The sequence below is a fragment of the Bos grunniens genome, chromosome 15 (assembly GCF_055505025.1).
Source record: "Bos grunniens cultivar Pamir isolate PY7600 chromosome 15, Bosgru_T2T1.0, whole genome shotgun sequence".
NCBI lineage: Eukaryota > Metazoa > Chordata > Mammalia > Artiodactyla > Bovidae > Bos > Bos grunniens.
The window spans coordinates 49,153,623-49,180,532 of record NC_141179.1 but is presented as its reverse complement, the minus strand read 5'-3'; the positions used below and the strand labels follow the sequence as shown (position 1 = coordinate 49,180,532).

The 26,910-nt window shown below is 37.5% G+C and overlaps 2 protein-coding genes and 1 pseudogene across 2 annotated transcripts; all 3 read right to left on the bottom strand.

Annotated features, from left to right (window-relative positions):
* Window positions 1–4,506: 4,506 nt before the first annotated feature.
* LOC147358011 (olfactory receptor 52A1-like) lies at window positions 4,507–5,457 on the bottom strand. Its single transcript, XM_086342018.1, has one exon. The coding sequence runs from the start codon at window positions 5,455–5,457 to the stop codon at window positions 4,507–4,509; it is 951 nt and encodes a 316-aa protein (XP_086198144.1).
* Window positions 5,458–15,741: 10,284 nt separating this feature from the next.
* Window positions 15,742–18,007, bottom strand: LOC147358010 (olfactory receptor 52A1-like; annotated as a pseudogene).
* Window positions 18,008–25,769: 7,762 nt separating this feature from the next.
* On the bottom strand, window positions 25,770–26,910 carry LOC147358009 (olfactory receptor 52A5-like). The gene has a single exon (XM_086342017.1). The coding sequence runs from the start codon at window positions 26,724–26,726 to the stop codon at window positions 25,770–25,772; it is 957 nt and encodes a 318-aa protein (XP_086198143.1). The 5' UTR covers window positions 26,727–26,910.

Here is a 26,910-nt window from a genome sequence, read left to right as displayed (position 1 = left end):
AGAGTGACAATATACAGCCTTGACATACTCCTTTTCCTACTTGGAACCAGTCTGTTGTTCCACGTCCAGTTCTAACTTTTGCTTCCTGACCTGCATACAGGTTTCTCAAGAGGCAGGTCAGGTGGTCTAGCATTCCTATCTCTTTCAGAATTTCCCACAGTTTATTGTGATCCACACAGTCAAAGCCTTTGGCATAGTAAATAAGGCAGTAACAGATGTTTTTCTGGAACTCTCTTGGTCTTTAGATAATCCAGTGGATGTTGGCAATTTGATCTCTTGTTCCTCTGCCTTTTCTAAAGCCAGCTTTAACATCTGGAAGTTCATGGTTCATGTATTGCTGAAACCTGGCTTGGAGAATTTTGAGCATTACTTTACTAGTGTGTGAGATGAGTGCAATTGTCTGATAGTTTGAGCCTTCTGTGGCGTTTCCTTTCTTTGGGATTAGAGTGAAAACTGACCTTTTCCAGTCCTATGGCCACTAAATGTAGTACTTGGGTACAATCTCAAAAATGGCAGAATGATCTCTGTTCATTTCCATTCAATATCACAGTAATCCAAGTCTATGCCCCAACTAGAAATGCCAAAAAAGCTGAAGTTGAACAGTTCTATTATGACCTACAAGACCTTCTAGAACTAAAACCAAAAAAAAAGATATCCTTTTCATCACAGAGGACAGGCATGCAAAAGTAGGAGTGAAGAGATACCTGGAATAACAAGCAAATTTGGCCTTGGAGTACAAAATGAAGTAGGACAAAGGATAACAAGATTTTACCAAGAGAATGCACTGTTCATGGAAAACGCTATTTTCCAACAACATAAGGGAAGACTTGACATGGACATCACCAGATGCTCAATAAGAAAGTCAGATTGATGATATACTTTGCAGCCAAAGATGAAGAAGCTCTATAGAGTCAGCAAAAACAAGACGGGGAGTGAACTGTAGCTCAGATCATGAACTCCTTATTGCAAAATCCAGACTTAAATGGAAGAAAGTGGGAAAACCACTAGACCATTCAGGTGTGTCCTAAATCAAAGCCCTTATGATTATTCAGTGGAAGTGACAAGTAGATTCAAGGGATTCGATTTGATAGAAAGAGTGCCTGAAGAACTATGGACAAAGTTTTGTGACATTATACAGGAGGCAGTAATCAAGACCATTCCCAAGGGGGGAAAAAAGTGCAAAAAGGCAAAATGGTTGTCTGAGGAGGCCTTACAAACAGCTGAGAAAAGAAGAGAAGCTAAAGGCAAGGAAGAAAAGCAAAGACATACCCATCTGAATTCAGAGTTCCAAAGAATAGCAAGGAGAGATAAGAAAGCCTTCTTCAGTGATCAATGCAAATAAATGGGAAAAAAAATAAAGTAGAAATGATAGATATCTCTTCAAGAAATTTAGAGACACCCAGGGAACATTTCATGCAAAGAAGGGCACAATAAAGGACAGAAATGGTATGGATCCAACAGAATCAGAAGATATTAAGAAGTGGCAAGAATACACAGGAGAGCTACACAAAATAGACCTTCATGACCAAGATAACCACGATGGTGTGATCACTCACCTAGAATCAGACATTCCAAAGTGTGAAATTAAGTGAGCCTTAGGAAGCATCACTACGAATAAAGCTAGTGGAGGTGATGGAATTTCAGTTGAGCTATTTTAAATCTTACAGATGATGCTGTTAAATTATGCCCTCAATATGCCAGCAAATTTGGAAAACTCAGCAATGGCCACAGGACTGAAAAATGGCAGTTTTCATTCCAATCCCAAAGAAGGGCAATGCCAAAGAATATTCAAACTACCACACAATTGTACTCATCTCACACTCTAGCAACATACTGCTCAAAATTATCCAAGCTAGGCTTCAACAGTACGTCAATCAAAGACTTCCAGATGTTCAAGCTGGACTTAGAAAAGTCAGAGGATCCAGAGATCAAATTGCCAATGTCCATTAGATCATAGAAAAAGCAAGTGAGTTCCAGGAAAACATCTCCTTTGGCTTCATTGATTACACCAAAGCCATTGACTGTGTGGATCAAAACAAACTGTGGAAAATTCTTCAAGAGATGGGAATGCCAGACCACCTTGCCTGCCTCCTGAGAAATCTGTATGCAGGTCAAAAAGCAGCAGTTAAAACCAGCATGGAACAATGACTGTTTCCAAATTGGGAAAGGAGTACATCAAGGCTGTACATTGTCATCCTGTTTATTTAACTTATATACAGAGTACATCATGGGAAATGCCAGGCTGGAGGAAGCACAAGCTGGAATCAAGATTGCCTGGAGAAATATCAATAACATCAGAAAGGCAGATAATACCACCCATATGGCAAAAAGCAAAACGGAACTAAAGAGCCTCTTGATGAAAGTAAAAGGAGAGTGAAAAAGCTGGTTTAAAACTCAACATTCAAAAAACAAAGATCATGATATCCAGTTCCATCACTTCATGACATGTAGAAACAATGGAAACAATGACAGACTTTATTTTCCTGGCCTCCAAATCACTGCAGATGGTGACTGCAGCTCTAAAATTAAAAGACACTGGCTCCTTGGAAGAAAAGCTAAGACAAACCTAGACAGCATAAAAAGCAGAGACATTACTTTGCTGACAAAGGTTTGTCTAGTCAAATATGGTTTTTCCAATAGTCATGTATGGATGTGAGAATTGGATCATAAAAAAAATTTGAGTGCAGAAGAACTGATGTTTTTAGACTGTGGTGTTGGAGAAGACTCTTGAGAGTTCCTTGGACTGCAAGGAGATTCAACCTGTCCATCCTAAAGGAAATCAGTCCTGACTATTCATTGAAAGGACGGATGCTGAAGCTGAAACTCCAATATTTTGGCCACTTGATGCAAAGAATTGACTCATTGGAAAAGACCCTGATTCTGGGAAAGAGTAGGGTCAGGAGAAGGGAATGATAAAGGATGAAATGGTTGGATGGCATCACCCATTCAGTGGACATGAGTTTGAGCAAGCCCCGGGAGTTGGTGATCTACAGGGAAGCCTGGTGTGCTGAAGTCCATGGGGTCACAAAGAGTCTGACATGACTGAGAGCTGAACTGAACTGAACTGAACTGAGGTTTCCTGGCACCCAAGATTGTACACATTTTAAATTTTAATTAGTGTTGTCAAATTACCTGCCCTAATGTACAACTTTACTTATGGTTAACTGAAAACTGTTCTGGAATAGTTTCCCAAATTGCTAAAATCTCCTTTGTTATATTAGGATAAAAACTTTAGGCTATAAATTAAAGGTCAATTTTTAGTATCCATTTCATAGAGAAGATAATATAGAATTAATTTCTTTTCTGTTTTCTCAGAATTGTAGTTAAAACCTAAAGCTGAAGAAAAATTCACTAAGTTACTAATAGTTGCCAAGGCTTACTAAGTTGTATTTGTCTCTACCGCTACTACTGACTATCATCTCTCCTGCCCATGATTTTCCCATTTCCTGCTCCAATCTTAGCATTTGAGAGAGTAAGGACATTCATGATTTGTCCTGTAGTTTCCTTATTCCCTGATCTTGGGAGAGTAGATAGTGTGACTTTCCACACCTGGACCCAGGGGAGTCAAGATAATAAAATTCTCATGAAGATTGGATGTTTCTCACAATGTGAGAGACTGACACTCTGGTCCTCTAAGTATTTAATTTCTTATAAAATCCAGAGATTTATTCATGCATTCTACAGCCATTTCTCTCTCATTGTCATGTGTCTCTTTTCCTCTTATTTGCTAAGAAATATAAGGCTACAAAGTTTATAAACCCAATATAATTAATCGCTGTGTCAAATTTGCCATTATGCTGTTATTCTGTAGCATAGTATTTATAATGACCTAAGATTTTAATAACATTAGAAGAATTAATAAAAAGTAAATGATGAAAACAGCAGAAAAAGTACTGTTGTGGAAAATCAAGCACTTTACTGCTCATGCTTTTTGTGCCTGTAACTTCCTGAATGACCCTGAAAATATACTGAAATTTTCAGACTTTATTTTCTCATTACTAACATAAAAATAGAATTTCTGTTTTGCTTTGTTTTTGATAAGAACAGTAACATATGCTTCCTCCATTTTTTTTTTTTTTAAAGAAGACCCAGATGACAAAGAAACAAAATCAAGAACTAGATTTATTGAGTACCTGGACACTGCAGAACATTAAGCCTTGGGTGTATCTAAATTCATTGAAAGATCCATAATTTGTGAATCTTTCCAGAGTTGGATATTTACAAGAGGACACTCAAGCAGGTACTAAAAAAAATGAAAGAGAAATTTAAAAGAGAAATATTCACTATTTTCCTCCTTTATGTTTCTCATTCTCATTATCCAGCTAAGATCCACAATCCTATTGACTGCTTTCATGCCCTAATAGCTAATAGCTAACATGCTGGCAAGTTGAAAAAAATTAATTAAGTACAAAACTTTAGCATTTTCAATAACAAGGACTTTTTGTTGTTTTATCGTGTTGTGAAATAGTGTTGCTATTCACAAAAAGGTAAACACAAACGTTTTTCTCACAGTAAATTTTTTGAACAAAATATTTTTACCATAGGGACACGGATCTGCTTGGTCTTTGCACCATAGACAAGTGGATTAAGAAATGGAGGGACCAGCAGATAAGTGCTAGAAAAGAGGATGTGAATATAAGGAGGAATGTGAGAACCAAATCTATGTGCAAAAAAGGAGAAGAAACCAAGGGAGTAGAACTGGAGGAAGACACAGATGTGAGCGACACAAGTGTTGAATGCTTTCAACCTAGCCTCCTTCTGAGGCAAACGAAAAACTGTGATGAATATCTGTATGTAGGACAACGTGATTAATACAATGTCAAGCCCAGCAACAGTGAAGGCCACCAACAAACCATAGATTTTGTTGACCCTGATATTTTCTGCAGCCAGTTTCACAACAGCCATATGTTCACAGTAGGAATGAGAGATGACTGTTGTATGGTAAAATTGTAATCGAAACTTTATCAGTACTAGGCATGGTGCTACAAGAACGGCAGCCCTGAGTGTTACCATAGCTGCTATTTGAGTGACTAACTGGTGAGAGAAGATGGCAGCATGTCTGAGAGGATAACAGATGGCTACATAGCGGTCCAGGGCCATGGCTAGGAGGATGCCTGATTCTGTGCACTGAAATGTGTGGATGAGCCACATTTGAAGCAAGCAAGAATCAAAATATATCTCTGTTACATGAAACCAGAAGATTCCAAGCATCTTGGGCACAATGCTTGTGCTGAGAGCAATATCTGTGACTCCTAGCATGCCTAGGAAAATATACATGGGCTGATGGAGGCTGTGTTCTGATATGATGATAATCAAAAGCAAGAAATTTCCAATCATAGCGATTAGATACATGGCACAAAATGGAATCCCAATCCAGCACTGCACAGACTCTAGGCCTGGGATCCCTATAAGGGTCAACACAGAAGGCATGAAGATTGTAACGTTGGAAATGGACATAATCCTTGAGTCTCCTGATGCAAACCCAAGTTTCTCATTCAATTCTACTTTCTTTCCATCTTCCTAGTTTTGCCCAAAATCATCATATTGAGTCTTTCTGATTTATGCAGAAATCTTGGATAATATCATCAGTCTCATTTAAATGTAAAGGATAAAACATAGGTCAACAGAGAAACATCACTGTTTTTAGGAAAGACATCCACAGACACAGTACCACAGTTCTTGTACCACAATAAAATGTTGTGTGCAGAGCTGGGCAACGCTTTAAAGCCTGAAAAATAATTGAATTGGGAAATAAATTGCTGTGTTGACTATTAGTTCATTCCCAACCTGTGGGCAAAGAAAATAGACTTGTTTATATTGTGTGAAAGTTGCATTTTAATCAGAATTTAATGAATCTCTCCACATTACATAGTTCAGTTAACAGCTTTACTAGTCTGTTTTTTCTCTATTGGCTACTTGCTAAGTCACTTCCGTCATATCTGAGTCTATATGACCACAAGGACTGTACCTACCAGGATCCTCTGTCCATGGGATTCTCCAGGCAAGAATACTGGAGTGTTTTGCCATAACCTCCTCCAGGGGATCTTCCTGACTCAGGGATAGAACCTTCATCTCTTAAGTCCCCTGCATTGGCAGGCGGGTTCTTTACCACTAGGACCACTTGGGAAGCATCTCTTTTTCTAAGTTGTCTCTAAATCAGGCATGGTTGGCTTGGACCAGCAAATACACAATCTCTGATTAATATATTAGAATGAAAAATTCCCTATTAAAGATGATAGAGGTAGAAACTCTTGTCATTCAAAAGCATAATATGTGTATCTACCAATCAATGCAGTCTGTCTTTATGTAAGTTTGGTAGTCCTTTATGAGAATGTGAAGGAAGAGTTGAAGGAAAGGTCATTCAAATCCATGTGCACTCAGCAAATTTGGGCAAAAGTTCTTTGTTACATTTTACATTTCTAATAAAACTACTGTTTTTGCTTATATTTATAAAAGCTGAGTTACATAAAATTTATCATGTGCTTAAAAATTAAAGATTTCAAATCAAAGATTAAAAAATTTCTTTTATATGTAGTATAAGATACCTAGAGGAGAGGGAATCTCTAAGACATAAGGGAAACAGCAGCAGCAATGGCAAGAGAACTCATTCTTAATGGCTCAGGGGTGTAGGGCATGGGCAAAAATGTAACTTGACTGAAATACAGGCTGTTTCTTAGGTTTAAAATGTCCATAATGGCCATTAATATGAGAATTTCCTAATTGAGGCTCATGTATTCTTCATGAAATAGATAATCTGGAATACTTGGGCTTCCCTGGTAACTCAGTTGGTAAAAAAATCTACCTGCAAAGTAGGAAACCTGGATTCGATCCCTGGGTTGGGAAGAGTCCCTGAAGAATGGAAAGGCTACCCACTCCAGTATTCTCGCCTGAGAATTTCATAGACTGTGTAGTCCATGGGTTCATAAAGAGTCTGACATGACTAAGTGACTTTCACATAGCTGCCATTAATATGAAAATTGCCTAATTGAGGGTCATGGATTCTTCATGAAATAGATAATCTGGAAAACTTAATGGTTGCTGTGTAATGGGAGCATGAAAATGAGATTCATGATCTTGTAAGGGGTCACAACAACCAACCAAATAGTACTTGCAGATGTGAATACTGTAAACTATCAATAATACATCACTTAAAGTACATCTCTCTGTTTCAAAAATTTTATATAACTATGCTGTGACTTCTAATAGGGGGTACAGTTCTCAGAGCTTTATGAGATGATGTTCCTGGTTTATAATCTTCAATTTGTTGTTCAGTCACTAAGTTATCCCTGACTCTTTACCACGCCATGAACTGGAGCACACCAGGCTTCCCTGTCCATTATCTCCCAGAGCTTGCTCAAGCTCATGTCCATCAAGTCATTGACACCATTCAACCATGTAACCCTCTGTCATCCTCTTCTCCTCCTGCCCTCCATCTTTCCCATCATCAAGGTTTTTTCCAATGAGTCAGTTCTTCCCGTCAGGTGGCCAAAGTATTGAAACTTCAGCTTCAGCATCAGTTCTTTCATTGAATATTCAGGGTTGATTTCCTTTAGGGTGGACTGGTTTGATCTCCTTGAAGCCCAAGGGACTCTCAAGAGTCTTCTCCAACATCACAATTAAAAGGTATCAATTCTTTGGCCCTCAGCCTTCTTAATGGTCCAACTCTCACATCCATACATAACTACTGGAAAAACCATATCTTTGACTAGATGGACATTTGTTAGCAAAGTGATGTCTCTGCTTTTTAATAAGATGTCTAGGTTTGTCATAAGCTTTCTTCCAAGAAGGCAGTTGTCATTCAATTTCATGGGTGCAGTCACCATCAGCAGTGATCTTGGAGCCCAAGAAAATAAGATCTGTCACTGCTTCCATTGTTCCTCCATCTATTTGCCACGAAGTGATGGGACGAGATGTCATCATCTTCATTTTTTGAATGTTGAGTTTTAGGCCAATTATTTTCACTCTCTTCTTTCACCTTCATCAAGAGGCTCTTTAGGCCCTCTTCACTTTCTGCCATTAAGGTGGTATCATCTGCATATCTGAGGTTATTGATATTTCTCCCAGCAATCTTGATTCTAGCTTGTGCTTCATACAGCTCAATATTTCAAATGATGTACACTGCATGTAAGTTAAAGAAACAAGGTGACAGTACACAGAGTTGATGTACTCATTTTCCAATTTTGAACCAGTCCATTGCTCCATCTCTGGCTCTAAATGTCACTTCTTGGTCAGCATGCAGATGTCTCAGGAGGCAGGTAAGGTGGTCTGGAATTCTCATCTCTTGAAGAATTTCCCAGTTTGTTGTGATCCACACAGTCAAAGGCTTTAGCCAAATCAATGAAGCACAGTGGATGTTTTTCTGGAATTCTCTTGCTTTTTCCTATGATCCAACAGATGTTGGCAATTTGATCTCTGGTTCCTCTGCCATTTCTAAATCCAGCTGGTACATACGGAAGTTTTCACTTAACGTACTGTTCAAGCCTAGCTGAATGATTTTGAGCATTACCTCACTAGTATCTGAAATGAGTACAGCTGTTCAATAATTTGAACATTCTTTGGCATTTCCTTTCTTTGGGATTGGAATGAAAACTGACCTTTTCCAGTCTTGTGGCTGTTGTGGACAACTCAACAAACAAAAATGTTGTCAAGTTTTCCAAAATTGGGAGCATATTGAGTGCAGCACTTTAATAACATCATCTTTTAGGATTTTAAATAGCTCAGCTGGAATTTCATCATCTCTACTAGGTTTGTTTGTAGTAATGCTTCCTAAGGCCCACTCAACTTCACATTGCAGGATTCTAGCTCTAGGTGAATAATATCACAATTGTGATTATTTGGGTCATTAAGACCTTGTTTTATGTTGTTTTTCTGTGTATTCTTGCCATGTCTTCTTAATCTCTTCTGCTTCTGTTAGGTCCTTGGCATTTCTATCCTTTATTGTGCCCATCTTTGCATGAAGTGTTCACTTAGTATCTCTAATTCTCTTGATGATATCTTTACTCTTTCCCATTCTATTGTTTTCCTCCTTATTTTCATTGTTCACTTAAGAAAGCTTTCTTATCTCTCCTGGCTATTCTTTGGAACTCTGCATTCAGTTGGTTATATCTTTCTTTTTGTCCTTTGCCTTTCACTTCTCTTTTTTCTCAGCTATTTGTAAGGCCTCTTCAGACAACCATTTTGGCTTCTTGCATTTATTTTTCTTGGGATGGTTTTGGTCAATGACTCCTGTCCAATGTGGTGAATCTCTGTCCATAGTTCTTCAGGCACCCTGTCTATGAGATCTAATCCCTTGAATCTATTTGTCACTTTCACTGTATAATCATAAGGGATTTGATTTGGGTCATACCTGAATGGCCTAGTGGTTTTCCCTTACTTTCTTTGAATCTAGGTCTCCTAGGGGATTTTTTTTACCATCTGAGTCACCAAGGAAGACTTTAAGAGATGGAGAGTGAAGAGAAGCAGGTTGTACAGGAGTTCTAACATGTTAGTCACTCTGTTATATGACTCTTTGTTACCCTATGGACTATAGTTTGTCAGGCGCCTCTATCCAAGTAATTCTCCAGGCAAGAATACTGAAGTGGGTAACCATTCCCTTCCCTAGGGGATCTTCCCAACTCAGGGATCAAACCTGGGTCTTCTACATGGCAGGCAGAATTTTCTCCATCTGAGCCACCAGGGAAACTCAATGTTCAGTTGGGCACAAATAAAATTTTCCACTTCTTAGATTACTTTTTTCATTGACACAACGTTATGAGTCCTGATACTTTCCTAAAGAAAAGAAAAAAGGAGAAATCACTCAGTCATGTCTGACTCTTTGTGACCACATGGACTGTAGCCTACCAGGTTCCTCTGTCATGGGATTTTCCAGGCAAGAGTAATGGAGTGGGTTGCCATTTCCTTTTCCAAGGGATCTTCCAGACCCCAGGATTGAACCTGGGTCTCCTGCATCACAGGCAGAGGCTTTACTATCTGATCCACCAAGGAAGCCCCGGGTTTGATAACCTTGGTGCAGCTGACATGTAGTTCAGATCAATTTTTTGTTTTGGGGTAATTTTCTGCATTGTAGAAGGTTTAGCAACATTCTTCTTTCCTAAACATTGGATGTAAGTAACTCTTTCTTGTTTTGGCAATGAAAAATATATTCAGGTATCACCAAGTATCTCCTGGATGTGAAAGGAATAGCACATCACCTCAGTTGCTAAACATTATTGTATAGTTTTATGCAGCAGGAAAAAAAACAGTTTTTAATGTATAAGAATTGATAGTTTTATGACTTAATCCAAATGTGCAGAATAAATTGCTTATAAAAGGGAATCATTTGTCAATAGAAATTAACCAGATAAAAGAGATGGAGAAGGGCACTACAAGATAGTTTGTACAAAAATCACAGAAGCCTGTGAGATATGGTGAGGCTGTATATCAATGAACATTTATCACATATAAATCAGTTCATAAGCAGATGATGGTTAATATAAAGGATTGAATATTACATGTGAAGTTAGTATTTTAAACCATTTGATTTTTCATTTTGGGGTTGAAGAATAGGTTTCTGTGGAAGGTAAAAAAAATATCACCTGCTGAGAAGTTAATTAATGGCTTGAAAAACATGGCAGCTAAGTGTAAAGGGATCTAGTCACAAACACACTTGTGACAGTGCATAAATATATTGTAAAGTAATGTGGTACAGCAAAAGAATAATAAGAATGGAAAATATGCAAAACTCATTGTCTTATGTAGCAGAAATTAGAGGAGATGAGGTTAAAAGTGTGTGGTTTGAGATTTACAGCAATGAATGACAAAAGACAAGCTCAAAGACACTCTGTGTGTTTAGAAAGGGAGTAAAGATATCTTAAACTCTTGAAATTCATAAGCCTGGGTAAATCTCAGTCATCTTATAGCATCAAATCGGAATTATTAGTATTCCTTACAACTCCAATTTTAAATCAACCCAAATCCCAGGATCTAAAAGGTTTAAGGAATCCAGGACTCTAATCTCATACTCTCTACAATCTCAGGAATATTTCCTCTTGAAAGTCTCCACTGATCTCATTCATCCACTGATTTCTGTCTCAAGTACTCCAGTGAATACAGAGGACTCTTTTTGTTTTCTGAAATAGCTTATCATGTTTTAGGAAAGCTCCAGATGACAAATAGGTATTCTTTAAAATGAACCTTAAATTGCCTCTTTTTGAAAAATTTTAAAGTCTCAAATATATGCTCCAATGATACACATTAGCCATGGGTCGTGGCTGTCAATTGTCAAGGATCTGAAGCCACTCAACGGAATTTAAATCCTGGATGGTCCTACTTAGCTTTGCCTGCCCTGTACTCAGTTATGAAATTTTACATTGTCTAGTTTCTTTATTATAAAGAAATATCATGGATAGAAACAAATTATGATGTGATTGTATTACATGATATAATCCATCTAAATATTTGGAAGGAATCACAAGGTGCATTGATCTGTCAATAAATGCCAGCTATTAATCAATGCACATTTATCTTTGTCTCACAAATATCTTGAGATATTAAATGAGTCCTTTATGTGAAAGAGCATTTCTACAGAATTACCTGATGGGTATCTTTTTTCCTGCATTTTTTCCAGTCTGAGCATGTTTAATTTCCTGACCTTTTAACAAACAGGCTTTCCATTCATCTATCAACACAGATATTCTCCAAAAATCTTTCTTTTTTCAAACTTGCTTTACAACTCGTCACCAAGTGTATTGTTAACTGATTAAAAAATGCTGTGAAAAGCATGGGATACATGTCCCTAGTGATTGAATACTCAACTACTATAAGACTGTATAGCTTTTTTTTTTTTTTCATCCTGGAACTATATTGGATGACATGGCATACACATTCTTTTTGAAGCCAACCCTCCAGTTTTTCATAATCAATGCAGAATCTCTATCCCCAATGACTTACCAGGGATAATCTCTGATAATACACAGAGAAGCCATTAAAGGATAAAATGTTCTGACGTTTCAGATAGTGAAGGGTGAATGTTTTATACTATAGGATGCACCTGGGGACTGGTTTTCACAAATCTCTAGTGCGTGTTAAATTTCACTGGGGACAAGGATGGAAAAGAAAGCTCACTATCATTCAGAACATACAAGATTTTTTCTCTAATAGTTGGTTTAGCATCTAAAAATAACTCTCAAACTTTGGTTTCATTTTAGGACTGGGAACCAAAATGAGCCTCTTTTTTAAAATTCTTAAGAGAAGACAGTGCTGAAGACCAGACAAAACAAATCAGTGACATTTATTTACAAAAATAATGGGACAATAAAGGTAAATAAAAACAGCTTGAGATATTCAGACTAGTCAGCAGAGACATACTGACAGAGAAATAAAATAATATGTTTTTAATCTAATTCTATATTTCTTATTTAAGGTCACTGACTTATTTAGGGTCCTAATAGGTGCTGACTTTGGAACATTCACCTCAGAGCCTCAGTTAAATTTCTGAGCTTCTTCCATGCAAGAGCTGATTACACAAATCTTTCCAGTATCCAAATTATCTCTCTCCAAGTTGTTCCAGTCATATTCAGAATTATTATGAAAGGATTGTATATATTTTCACAAATTGATATCAACTTCCCAACCTGAAACTGTTATTTATGACAGGTATTTACTAGCTTGAAAGAAGACTTTGTGCCTTCCAATAGGATTTTAAGTTTTAATATTATGAAAGGAATAAACTTTGATTCATTGAAGAGTACAAGAGAGAGACTAACAACCTTGGATTACCTGATGACCTTACTTGAAGTCACACTGGTTTTGTCCTGTGTCATTGGATCAGGCCCCATTCAGTAGTCCTGTTCCTTTTGAATTAAGACTCTCTGATTGTATCGTCATATTAAATTGCCATACTCTTTAATATGTATATGTATTACATACATACTGGAATTTGATAGTAGTGATGATTGCACAGGTTTTTGGAAATGTCAAAAACCAGAGATTAATACTCTCTAAAGAGTGTGCTATATGGTATGAAAATTATATCTCAATAAATAAAAAAACTTACTTAGTATGGTATACGCAGACCATACAGGAAAAAAATATTAGATATATGCTTTTAAATTTAGGATATATCAAATAAATGTGGTGACGCGATTTTGTGACCGACAACACAGCTTAACTCAGGTGTAATTGTTAAATATTCATTCTGCAGAGAAAGTTTATATGGGAATTCTGGCTTTTTATTCAATTTTCTGTAAACCTTAAACTCTCTAAAAAGTAAAGGAAATTAATTGAAACTAATTTAATAGTAGAAAAAAATCATCATTCAACAAATAGTAAAACATTAAATGACTAAGTTATTTCAGTTTGGAACAACTCTTCCTTCATACATCTTCATTAGGAAACCATTTAAATTATTCTATTGTGAGAATAAATGTTCATTATGAAAAGTTTGGTAGAATTTTTTGTGTATTTATTTTCTAAATCCTTCATGCAATATACATTTATTCATATTTAAAATGTAACATGTATGTGTAAGTCAGGAGTATACAAATAGATTACACATGTGACATATATGAAAAAAGAAGTTACACACAGAAAAAATGAAGAGGTGCTGTGATGCATGCTATGAGCGCTATTAGGAGACGTAGAGAAAAAAAATAAGGAAAATGGCTAAGTTTCTTAGAGGAAACATTTAACTAAATTCTAAATGTAGGACAGAAGTCAGCTAGGCAAAAAATACATGTTTGCATACAAAATATCAGGAATAAGATACAGATGCATCAAGTACTTTATGTTGAAAATATAACAGTGTTTAAATGAAAACTGCCAGCAAATGAAAGATGAAAAACCTAGTATTTTATTTTTCATAAGGTCATATGTAAGAATAAAAAAATGAATACATAGTGACTAATGGAGAGAAGATAAATTATTTGAGGATACTTTAGAGATAAATACTAAGATCAGATGATTGGTTAGGTGTACAATGTGGAATTGTGGCCAACATCAAAGGTAAATGATGCTTCTGGATTGGTTGACTGAGTGAATAATGGCTGCTAAGTCACTTCAGTCGTGTCCGACTCTGTGTGACCCCATAGAGTGGGTTGCCATTTCCTTCTCCAATGCATGAAAGTGAAAAGTGAAAGTGAAGTCGCTCAGTCGTGACTGACTCTTAGCGACCCCATGGACAGCAGCCTACTAGGCTCCTCCATCCAAGGGATTTTCCAGGCAAGAGTACTGGAGTGGGGTGCCACTGCCTTCTCCAGAGTGAATAATGGCAGCCATTTCTAAATTGAGATATTCAAAGAACAATGCTTGATACAAACACATCTTACATTGATGTACAGAATTTGTCAAGAGTATTGTAGGAAGCTTCCTTATACAATTTACCAGATTTATATATTTTTTTACATTTTGCTCAATTTTGCTTTACCACTGAACAATTCGATAGATATATGGATAGATATATGATAGTTAGATAATTTTTATGAGGTGTTCATGAGAAAGGAAAGTTATGACCAACCTAGATAGCATATTCCAAAGCAGAGACATTACTTTGCCAACAAAGGTCCGTCTACTCAAGGCTATGGTTTTTCCAGTGCTCATGTATGGATGTGAGAGTTGGACTGTGAAGAAGGCTGAGTGCCAAAGAATTGATGCTTTTGAACTGTGGTCCCTTGGACTGCAAGGAGATCCAAACAGTCCATTCTCAAGGAGATCAGCCCTGGGATTTCTTTGGAAGGAATGATGCTAAAGCTGAAACTCCAGTACTTTAGCCACCTCATGCTAAGAGTTGACTCATTGAAAAAGACTCTGATGCTGGGAGGGATTGGGAGCAGGAGGAAAAGGGGACGACAGAGGATGAGATGGCTGGATGGCATCACCAACTCGATGGACATGAGTTTGAGTGAACTCTGGGAGTTGGTGATGGGCAGGGAGGCCTGGCGTGCTGCAATTCATGGGGTCCCAAAGAGTCGGACACGACTGAGTGACTGAATTGAACTGAACTGATGAGTAAATTTGAGACATAATGTTCTTTTGCTCCTAAATATTTAAGTATGCTTCCCTAGGAAAAGGTAGTCTACTGCCTAATTGTATTATAAACAGTATTAGGACATGTAGCCCTGAAGTAATATTATAGCCTAAGTATTAGTCCATATCCAAGGTTAAAAATAATCCAAAGACCTATATGTATATTTTTCTTGCCCAAAATTCAATTCAGGATTATATAATGCATTTTATATTCATGTCTCCTTAGACTTCTTCAATCTATAGCAATTCCTCAGACTTATTGCCTTTGTCCTTTGTTTTGTTTCATTTTTGAGGATTCACTTACTTTATATTTTAAACTTTATATTAAAGTCTAATATAAGTACAGAAATTATACTTTGTACAGCTTATGTGATTTTTTGCAAAGGATACATAAATGTGTAACAACCCAACTGAGGTTTAGAACATTATTTTCACCAAGAAGCTCCTTCCTGAATCGGTCATTACATCACCATTTCTGCAAGAAAAGGAAAGGACCTATGTTCACTATTTACTGTTTTATGTTTCTTAATTTATTTACCCAGATACAGTATATGAATCTATGTCACATAGTTGTCATGCCAGATTATGAAAACTGACTTATGACAGCAAATTAAAAACAATAAAAATTAAATAGAAAACTAAAAAATTTCAATAAGATGAATTTTTGTAGTTTTATTTTGTTTTGAAATTTTGTTACCATGCACAAAGAGAAAAGCTTGGTTGCATTATTCATAACAAATTTTATGAACAGAATAGTTTTTCCATATGCATAAGAATGTGCTTAGTCTCTGCACCATAGACAAGTAGATTGAGAAATGGAGGGAAGACCAAGTAAATGCTAGAAATGAGGATGTGGATGTAAGGTGAGATGTGAGAACCAAACCTATGTCAAAGAAGGAGAAGAAGGCAGGGAGGTAGAGTTGGAGGAAGACACCAATATGAGCGATGCAGGTATTGAAAGCTTTCAACTTTGCCTCCTTCTGGATCAAAAGAAAAAGCTGTGATAAATATACACAGGACAATGTAATAAATGTAAGGCCAAACCCTGCACAGTGAAGTTCATTCACTCAGTCATGTCCGACTCTTTGCAATCCCATGAACTGCAGCATGCCAGGCTCCCCTGTCCATCACTAGCTCTCAGCGTTTACCCAAACTCATGTCCATTGAGTCAGTGATGCCATCCAACCATCTCATCCTCTGTCATCCCCTTCTCCTTCTGCCTTTAATCTTTCCCAACATCAGGGTCTTTTCAAATGAGTCAGCTCTTCGCATTAGGTGGCCACAGTATTGGAGTTTCAGCTTCAACATCAGTGCTTCCAATAAACATTCAGGACTGATTTCCTTTAGGATGGATTGGTTGGATCTCATTGCTATCCAAGGGCTCTCAAGAGTCTTATCCAACATGACAGTGCAAAAGCATTAATCTTTGGTGCTCAGCTTTCTTTAGAGTCCAACTCTCACATCCATACATGACCACTGGAAAAACCATAGCCTTGACTAGATGGACCTTTGTTGGCAAAGTAATGTCTCTACTTTTGAATATGCTATCTAGGTTGGTCATAACTTTCCTTCCAAGGAGTTAAGTGTCTTAATTTTATGGCTGCAGTCACCATCTGCAGTGATTTTGGAGCCCAGAAAAATAAAGTTTGACACTGTTTCCACTGTTTCCCCATCTATTTGCCATAAAGTGATGGGACTGGATGCCATGATCTTAGTTTTCTGAATGTTGAGCTTTAAGCCAACTTTTTCACTCTCCTCTTTCACTTTCATCAAGAGGCTCTTTAGTTCTTCTTCACTTTCTGCCATAAGAGTGATGTCATCTGCATATCTGAGGTTTTTGATATTTCTCCCAGCAATCTCGATTCCAGCTTGTGCTTCCTCCAGCCTAGCATTTCTCATGAGGTACTATGCATATAAGTTAAATAAGCAGGGTGACAATATACAGCCTTGAAGTACTCCTTTTTCCTATTTGGAACCAGTCTGTTGTTCCATGTCCAGTTCTAATTGTTGCTTCCTGACCTGCATACAGGTTTCTCAAGAGGCAGGTCAGGTGGTCTGGTATTCCTATCTCTTTCAGAATTTTCCACAGTTTATTGTGACCCACACAGTCAAAGGATTTGGCATGGTCAATAAAGCAGAAATACATGTTTTTCTGGAACTCTCTTGCAACAGTGAAAGCCACAAGAAAACCATAGATTCTGTTGACCCAGAAATTTCCTGCAAGCAGTTTCACAATGGCCATATGCTCACATTAGGGGTGGGAAATGACTCTTGTATGATAAAATTATAACTAGAACTTTATCAATATTAGGCACCAGATTATTTCAGGTGGCGCTAGTGGTAAAGAACCTGCTTGCCAATGTAGGAGATATAAGAGAAGCAGGTTCAGTCCCTTGGTTGGGAAGATCCCCTGGAGGAGGAAATGGCAACCCACTTCAGTACTCTTGCCTGGATAATCCCATAGACAGAGGAGCCCAGCAGGCAACAGTCCATAGGGTCTCAGAGATGGACACAACTGAAAGCGACTTAGCACACATGCTGACACAGGAATGGTAGCCCTGAGTGGTACCACAGCCTTGATTTGGGGTAACTAAAGGGTAGGTGAAGATGGCAATATGTCTCAGTGGATGGTGACTTAGTGGTCCAGGGCCATGGCAAGCAGAATGCCACCTCTATGCACTGAAATGTGTGAATAAGCCACTTTTGAGGCAATCAGAAATCAAAATAAATCTGTTACATGAAACCAGAAGATTCCAAGCATCTTGGGCACAATACTGGTATGAAGGGCAATATCTGTGACTCCTAGCATGCCTAGGAAAATGTTCATGGCCTCATGGAAACTGTGTTCTGATTTGATAATGATAAACAGCAGGAAATTTCTAATCATAGGAATGAGATACATGACACAGAATGGAGTCCCAATCCAGCACTGCACAGACTCTAGGCCTGGGATCCCTATTAGGGTCAACACAGAAGACATGAAGACTGTGATGTTGGAAATGGACATAGTGTCCTTGGGTCTTCTGATACAAACAAATGTTTCTCAGTTAAAGCTACTTCCTTTTCTTTTCACCCGGAGTCAACATATAGAGTCTTTCTGATTTTATATAAATCTGAGATCATATCATCCATCTAATTTACATATCTAAAGTATGAAAGAAAGATCCAAAGATATACATCACTCTTTTTAAGAAAGATATCCCATAAGTAGAAATCCACAGTTCTTGTGCACAGTAAAATCTTTTATACAATATTTTAAAACCAGCAAAACAACTAAGGTAGAAAATAAACTTCTGACTTGACTGTTTTAATTTCATACCTTTGGACCAAAAAATAGAGTTAATAATTTTTCTTGAAAATTTTATTTTAATCAAAGTTTGATGAATTTCTCCACATTCTACTTAATTGCTTTGCTACTATTTTTTGTCAGTTGTCTCTAAATCAGAAAGAATTGGTTTGGACCAGCAAATACTCAGACTCTGACCAATATATGAGAGTGAAAAGTTTCCTATGAAAGAGAATAGAGATATAAATACTTTTGACCCAAAGTTTTATATATATATATACATACATACCTCAAACTATACTATCTGTCCCTATTAAGACAGAATATTCTTCAGGAGAATGTGAATGAAGAGTTTAAGAAAAGGTCATTGAAATCCATAAAGATTTAGTGAATTTGGGCTAAAGTTCATTGCTACAGTTTACATTTCTAGTAAATCTATATTTTTGCCTATAATTCTAATAGTTTAAATCCATAACGTTTTTACCCTTACATTAGATTTAAAAAGTCTTTAATAACTGTAATGTATATTACATATACCTAGATGGAGAAATCTCCAAGGAAGCAAGAGAAGCATCATGAGTCATGTATAACAGTAAGAAGACTCATTCTTTAAGACTCATTCTTAAATACTCAAGGATATAGGAACATGCATAAATATGTAACTTGACTGAAATAGAGCCTTGTTTTGTGGGTTTAAACAGTTCAAAGTTACCAATACTATAAGATCTGGATAATTTAGGCTTATCAGTTCTTAATGAAATAGATAATCTGGAATACTTGTGTCATGCTTGGAACCCACACATAAAGAATTAATAGAAAATGAAGAAATGTAAGGATATGTTCCTTAAAAGGAGTTAAACATAGAATAGAAACAGAAAACTGAGGATTGACATTGGGACATTAGAGATAATTGAGCAGAGACTACTGAGAAATTGAGGAATTTTTGATCACTTCTCAATTCACTGAGAAAAACTTTTTATGAAAACCTGGGTCATGAATTGTATTAATTTTTTTTTTTCTGATCAAAAACATTACTTGTTAAATGTTATATAGTTTCAATCAAATAATCCTCAATACATTGGAGAAATGTTTATAATTCTGAGAAAATAAAGTTAGCTTATTTCTTTCTTTCATAGACTCTCCAATAAAGTTGCTTTATGTCAGTAATCTCATGAGAAGCAAATCCTACAATGAATAGTCAATAAATCGTGCAATAATGCAGGAAGCAGCTGTGGTTCGTGCTGCTAAAATGCAAGTAAAAGAATGAAGAGGTAATTTTAATGTAGGATTTGAACATGATCTGACAAGTACAGAGAAAGGAATAGCAGGTGGGAAGTATGTAAGTGAATACAAGGATGATGGGATGGGTTGATTATTATTGAAAAAAATGGTAATGAAAAACTATGAAGATAAATTTGACTGTGGCTCAGACCATGAACTCCTTATTGACAAATTCAGACTTAAATTGAAGAAAGTAGGGAAAACCACTAGACCATTCAGGTATGACCTAAATCAAATCCCTTATGATTATACAGTGGAAGTGAGAAATAGATTTAACGGACTAGATCTGATAGATAGAATGCCTGATGAACTATGGAATGAGGTTCGTGACATTGTACAGGAGACAGGGATCAAGACCATCCCCATGGAAAAGAAATGCAAAAAAGCAAAATGGCTGTCTGAGGAGGCCTTACAAATAGCTGTGAAAAGAAGAGAAGTGAAAAGCAAAGGAGAAAAGGAAAGATATAAACATCTGAATGCAGAGTTCCAAAGAATAGCAAGAAGAGATAAGAAAGCCTTCCTCAGTGATCAATGCAAAGAAATAGAGGAAAACAACAGAATGGGAAAGACTAGGAATCTCTTCAAGAAAATCAGAGATACCAATGGAATATTTCATTCAAAGATGGGCTCGATAAAGGACAGAAAGGGTATGGACCTAACAGAAGCAGAAGATATTAAGAAGAGATGGCAAGAATACACAGAAGAACTGTACAAAAAAGATCTTCACAACCCAGATAATCACGATGGTGTGATCACTGACCTCAAGCCAGACATCCTGGAATGTGAAGTCAAGTGGGCCTTAGAAAGCATCACTAGGAACAAAGCTAGTGGAGGTGATGGAATTCCAGTTGAGCTATTCCAAATCCTGAAAGATGATGCTGTGAAAGTGGTGCATTCAATATGCCAGCAAATTTGGAAAACTCAGCAGTGGCCACAGGACTGGGAAAGGTCAGTTTTCATTCCAATCCCAAAGAAAGGCAATGCCAAAGAATGCTCAAACTACCGCACAATTGCACTCACCTCACACGCTAGTAAAGTAATGCTCAAAATTCTCCAAGCCAGGCTTCAGCAATATGTGAACCATGAACTTCAAGATGTTCAAGCTGGTTTTAGAAAAGGCAGAAGAACCAGAGATCAAATTGCCAACAGCTGCTGGATCATGGAAAAAGCAAGAGAGTTCCAGAAAAGCATGTATTTCTGCTTTATTGACTATGCCAAAGCCTTTGACTGTGTGGATCACAATCAACTGTGGAAAATTCTGAAAGAGATGGGAATCCCAGACCACCTGATCTGCCTCTTGAGAAATTTGTATTCAGGTCAGGAAGCAACAGTTAGAACTGGACATGGAACAACAGACTGGTTCCAAATAGGAAAAGGAGTTCGTCAAGGCTGCATATAGTCACCCTATTTATTTAACTTATATGCAGACTACATCATGAGAAACACTGGGCTGGAAGAAACACAAGCTGGAATCAAGATTGCTGGGAGAAATATCAATCACCTTAGATATGCAGATGACACCACCCTTATGGCAGAAAGTGAAGAGGAACTAAAAAGCCTCTTGATGAAAGTGAAAGTGGAGAGTGAAAAAGTTGGCTTAAAGCTCAACATTCAGAAAACGAAGATCATGGCATCCAGTCCCATCACTTCATGTGAAATAGATGGGGAAACATTGGAAACAGTGTCAGACTTTATTTTTCTGGGCTCCAAAATCACTGCAGATGGTGACTGCTGCCATGAAATTAAAAGACGCTTACTCCTTGGAAGGAAAGTTATGACCAACCTAGATAGTGTATTCAAAAGCAGAGACATTAGTTTGCCAACAAAGATTCGTCTAGTCAAGGCTATGGTTTTTCCTGTGGTCATGTATGGGTGTGAGAGTTGGACTGTGAAGAAGGTTGAGCACAGAAGAATTGATGCTTTTGAACTGTGGTGTTGGAGAAGATTCTTGAGAGTCCCTTGGACTGCAAGGAGATCCAACCAGGCCATTCTCCAGGAGATCAGCCCTGGGATTTCTTTGGAAGGAATGATGTTAAAGCTGAAACTCCAATACTTTGACCACCTCATGCGAAGAGTTGACTCATTGGAAAAGACTGTGATGCTGGGAGGGATTGGGGGCAGGAGGAGAAGAGGACAACAGAGGATGAGATGGCTGGATGGCATCACTGACTTGATGGACGTGATTCTGGGTGCACTCCAGAAGTTGGTGATGGACATGGAGGCCTGGTGTGCTGTGATTCATGGGGTCGCAAAGAGTTGGACACGACTGAGCGACTGATCTGATCTAATCAGAAAGAGACTTACTCACCAACTGCTGGGAGCTGGTTCTGCTCTAACTAGATACATGAAGAGTACTGTCATTTTCATATCACTATCACCCATGGCTTGGAACTCCTCAGCTTGTCTTATCCTTTGCAGAATGTGTCCTGAAATACCTCTTCCTTTTACCTGTACCTTTGTAACTGCACCTAGTCAACATCAGGAACTTTAATTATGTGGTGTTGGGCCATCTTCCATGGGTGCCCATCTCTGAGATAACCTTTTATGCTTTTCTTTTTTATGTGAAATACAGAAATCCCTCATTTTTTGTAGGTCTGTCTGAGATAATGTTTTTGCATTTATTCTCCAGTAAAACTCACAAGATCTGTGTTACTCTGGCATATAGCATCAATTTATTCAGCTTGAATTGAAACAAAAAGCTGCTAGCTACTGATTTTAATGTTTTCTAATGGAATTGTGAAGGAGGAGTTATAAACACAAAGCAAGGTGTTTATTACCCACTAGCTAATGACACAGGGTTTTTAATCATGCCTACTTGGGTTATCTGCACCTCAGTTCAGTTCTGTCACTCAGTTGTGTCCAACTCTTTGCGACCCCATGAATTGCAGCACGCCAGGCGCCCTGTCCATCACCAACTTCTGGAGTGCACCCAGACTCGTGTCCATCGAGTCGGTAATGCCATCCAGCCATCTCATCCTCTGTCGTCCCCTTCTCCTCCTGCCCCCAATCCCTCCCAGCATCACAGTCTTTTCCAATGAATCAACTCTTCGTATGAGGTGGCCAAAATATTGGAATTTCAGCTTTAGCATCAGTCCTTCCAAAGAACACAGAGAACTGATCTCCTTGAGAATGGACTGGTTGGATCTCCTTGCAGTCCAAGGGACTCTCAAGAGTCTTCTCCAACACCACAGTTCAAAAACATCAATTCTTTGGCGTTCAGCTTTCTTCACAGTCCAACTCTCACATCCATACATGACCACTGAAAAACCATAGCCTTGACTAGACGGACCTTTGTTGGCAAAGTAATGTCTCTGCTTTTGAATATGCTATCTAGGTTGGTCATAACTTTCCTTCCAAGGAGTGAGCGTCTTTTAATTTCATGGCAGCAGTCACCATCTGCAGTGATTTGGGGTCCAAACATATAAAGTTTGACACTGTTTCCACTGTTTCCCCATCTATTTCCCATGAAGTGATGGGACCAAATGCAATATCCCTGAAATCATTGCTACAACTTTCAGATAATTCCTTACCATTCTCCACCTCCACACCACACACAGGCTAAGTACAGAGATTTAATTTTAATAGGCTGAGGGTTTTTTTTAATTAATTCATTTATTTTAATTGGAGGCTAATTACTTTACAATATGGTGTTTTTTTATTAATACATCAACATGAATCAGCCATGGGTATATACATGTGTCCCACTGTCCTGAAGCCCTCTCCCACCTCCCTCCTCACCCCATCCCTCCCAGAGCACCATAGGCTGAATTTCTTTTCTGTTTTTCTCATTGACAAATAAGTATAAAGTCTATTTAAATGCAAACATGTTCTATGCTAATGAATTCTATTTAAATAGAATTCCTTCTATGTGACCCTTCCTTTTAATGAGGCAATTCTGATATGAGTTTTATGCTTCATTCACTATTGAAAGTGGCATATTGAACTCTCCTACTATTTTTGTGTGGCTGTGTATATCTCCCTTTAGTTATATGAATGCTTCCTTCACATATTCGGCGTCTCTAGTATTTATAATGTATTTTCATAGTGAATTCTCCGTTTTAATATTACATGATGTCTTTGCTTTTAAGTGAATTTTTTTTTTTTTTTTTTTTTGCCATGCTCTGCAGCTTACAAGATCTTAATTCTCTGCATGCATGCTTAGTTGCTCAGTCTTGTCTAACTCTTTGCTACCCCGTGGAATATAGCCCAGAGATTAACCCCATGGACTTTAGATTACAGGCTCCTCTGTCCTTGGAATTTTCCAAGCAAGAATACTGGAGCCGGGTTGCCATTCCTGGGGATCTTCCCAACCCAGGGATCAAACCCACATCTCCTGTGTCTCCTGCATTGGCTGGGGATTCTTTACCACTGAGCCACCTGGGAAGTGCTTAGTTCCCTTATCAGGGACCAAATCCCTGGCCCAAGGCAGTGAAAGTGCTAAGTCGTATCCACTGGACCTATGGGGAACTCATGCTGACAATTTTAGCTAAAAGTTTATTTTGTCTGATAAAAGCATCCCCATACCTGCCTTTTGTTTGCCATTGTCATGAGGTTTCTTCTGCGCATTTACTTTCAGCCTCCATGTGTTCATAATTCTTAAATCCGTTGACTCTCTTGTAGATAGTATATAGTTAGATTTAGTTTTTATTTAGTGATATATCTTTTACATATATCTGGTTATCCATTAACAAGTTTTGTAGTCCTTCTCTCACTGTATTTTTTTCACATTTTGGTTCATGATTTATATTTACAGAGCTTTTTAAAGCCAAATACTTTATGGGTCAAATTTATTTCTCCATTACTCAACAAGACTTCATTCCAAAATTTCTTCTGCCTCCATATCTTTAATAGCGTGCTCCGTTTGCTTTATTGTAATAAAGTGTTTCCTTGGTTTTTTCTTTCTTGAACTGTGCATCAGTCCATTATTAGAAAACGAAATGTCCCTCCCTGTGTACTTGGTTCTTCTTAAAAACTCCCATGAGTCCTCAGTGTTAAAGATTCATTGAAGACAATTTAAACATGATCTCTTTCAGTGCAGCATCCTGGGAGAACATGAAGGTGCATGAGCAGAGGAATAGCAAAGAGTAAAGAAAGATCTGAAGTCTTTTTTTGGAAGTCAGTTTCTCCCATGATTTTAGCTCATATTTAAGATGATATATTAATTCATTCAGGGCATCATCGTTTACATTGAAAATATTCGATTAAACTCTCTATAATGCTGATTTTCTGTAAGATAATGTTATATGTTATCTTAAAGCCTTCAGATTAATTGATCTTGAATACAATTGATAAAAAATAGGGAAATGTTAAATCGTTCATTATACAATGCCATTATTATTGAAGTTTTAAGAAGTCTCAGGTATTATCCTTGTTCACACAAGTGTAAATAAGACAAAGTTACTGTCCTCTACAAACTTGTGGTAGATGATTTTTAAGAATTGGAATTTGTCTCTATTTTTAATTCTACAACTTAAACCTTCAAATTTGGGTAAAACTCAAATTTGGGTTAACATATTAAAATGCCCCTTGAAGGATGTGCTCTATTTAAGTCCTATAATAATTTTGTTTCCTAAAAACATTTTATCTGTGAATAGACCTAATTTATTTTTATAAATCTTTTTTGTGCTATCTTTCTTATACCACTTATTCCATGTTTACAGAATTTGGTTTCCATCTTATAGGTTTTGTGTTGTTGTCATTGGTATTATTGATTTTACATTATTTTTATATCAGTATTTCAGAAAAAAGTAGACAAAACTAGATGTCATTAAAATTTTCAAAATATAGATTCACAAGGAGATATCAGAAAATGACTCATGGCCAGAATTACAGCTAAGAGTTGGATTAACAGTTTGAAGATATGAATGTTTGACATGATCCTTAGAAGTTATCTGGGATCAACTGCTGTTTTCTACAAGTTACTTATCTGTGCATGTCTAAGTGTTACTCAAGTGAAAGCTCTAGGTTGTAAAGGACAGGGCAAAAACAATAATGGAAACAAGTGGAAATCACAATATAAGAGTTTCTTAGAGTAGTAAACCAAAGTTCTTAAGTATTGGATGATTCATTAAGTGTCTCCTTCCATTATGAGTATCTGAGATTTAAAATATTTTTTCAAATGTAGAAATGTGTAGAAGACCTAGCTTTTAGCATATTGATGTTGCTACTTTGAACTAACCTAAATTTTCTTTAGAAAGATCCACTAATGATTAAGATGTTTGGAGCATACAAATATTGTTAGCACATGGTCACGGATTTGTTTGGTCTTCACTCCATAGACGATTGGGTTGAGAAAAGGTGGAACTAACAGGTAAAGGTTAGATAAAAGGATATGAACGTATGGTGGTATGTGAGAACCAAACCTATGTGTGAAGAAAGAGAAGAAGCCAAGGAGGTAGAACTGCAGGAAGACACAAATATGAGTGATGCATGTATTAAAGGCTTTGAATCTTGCCTCCTTCTGGGGCAGTTGAAAGACAGTGATAAAGATCTGAATGTAGGACAAGGTGATAAAGATTATGTCAAATCCTAAGATAGTGAAGGCAACAAATAGACCATAGATCTTGTTGATCCGTATATCTTCAATAGCCAGCTTCACAATGGCCATGTGCTCACAGTAAGAGTGGGAGACAACTGTGGTTCGGTAGAATTTGAGACGATATTTGATTAGTACCAGGCATGGTGCTACAAGTATGGCAGCCCTGAGTGTCACCCCAACCCCAATGTGAGTCAAGAGTTTTTGGGAGAAGATGCTGGCATGTCTCAAGGGATTACAGATGGCCACATAGCGATCTAGGGCCATCGCCAGCAGGACACCTGATTCAATTCCCTGGAATGAGTGAAGAAGCCACATTTGTAGAAGACATGCTTCAAAAGAAATCTCTATCAAATGAAACCAGAAGATGCCTAACATTTTGGGGAGAATACAAGTGCTAAGTGCAATGTCTGTGGCCCCCAACATAGCGAGAAGAATGTACATAGGACTATGGAGGCTGTTTTCATATTTGATTATCACCAAAATTAGAGTATTCCCAATTACTGCCATAAGGTACATGACACAGAATGGAATCCCAATCCAGCATTGCACTGACTCCAGGCCAGGAATCCCGATGAGTGTTAATACAGAGGGCATGAAGACTGAGCCATTGGGTCTGAGCATGGCGATTTGGTCAGTAGACTCAAGTAGGGATACCGCTGTTTCATCTCCTATTCCCTGTTAAGTCTAAAAAATTAAAAATAAGGTTAAATTATTTAAGTAAAACATACTTTAGTTCAATTAGGAGGATACCATTTTATCGGTCCCCATGGCTCCTCTCTAATTTTCCATCTCTTTTCCCAATGTC

Excerpts from the sequence above, each read along its gene's own strand:
- LOC147358011 (XM_086342018.1), bottom strand. The coding sequence starts at position 5,457 with ATGTCCATTTCCAACGTTACAATCTTCATGCCTTCTGTGTTGACCCTT.
- LOC147358009 (XM_086342017.1), bottom strand. The coding sequence starts at position 26,726 with ATGCTCAGACCCAATGGCTCAGTCTTCATGCCCTCTGTATTAACACTC.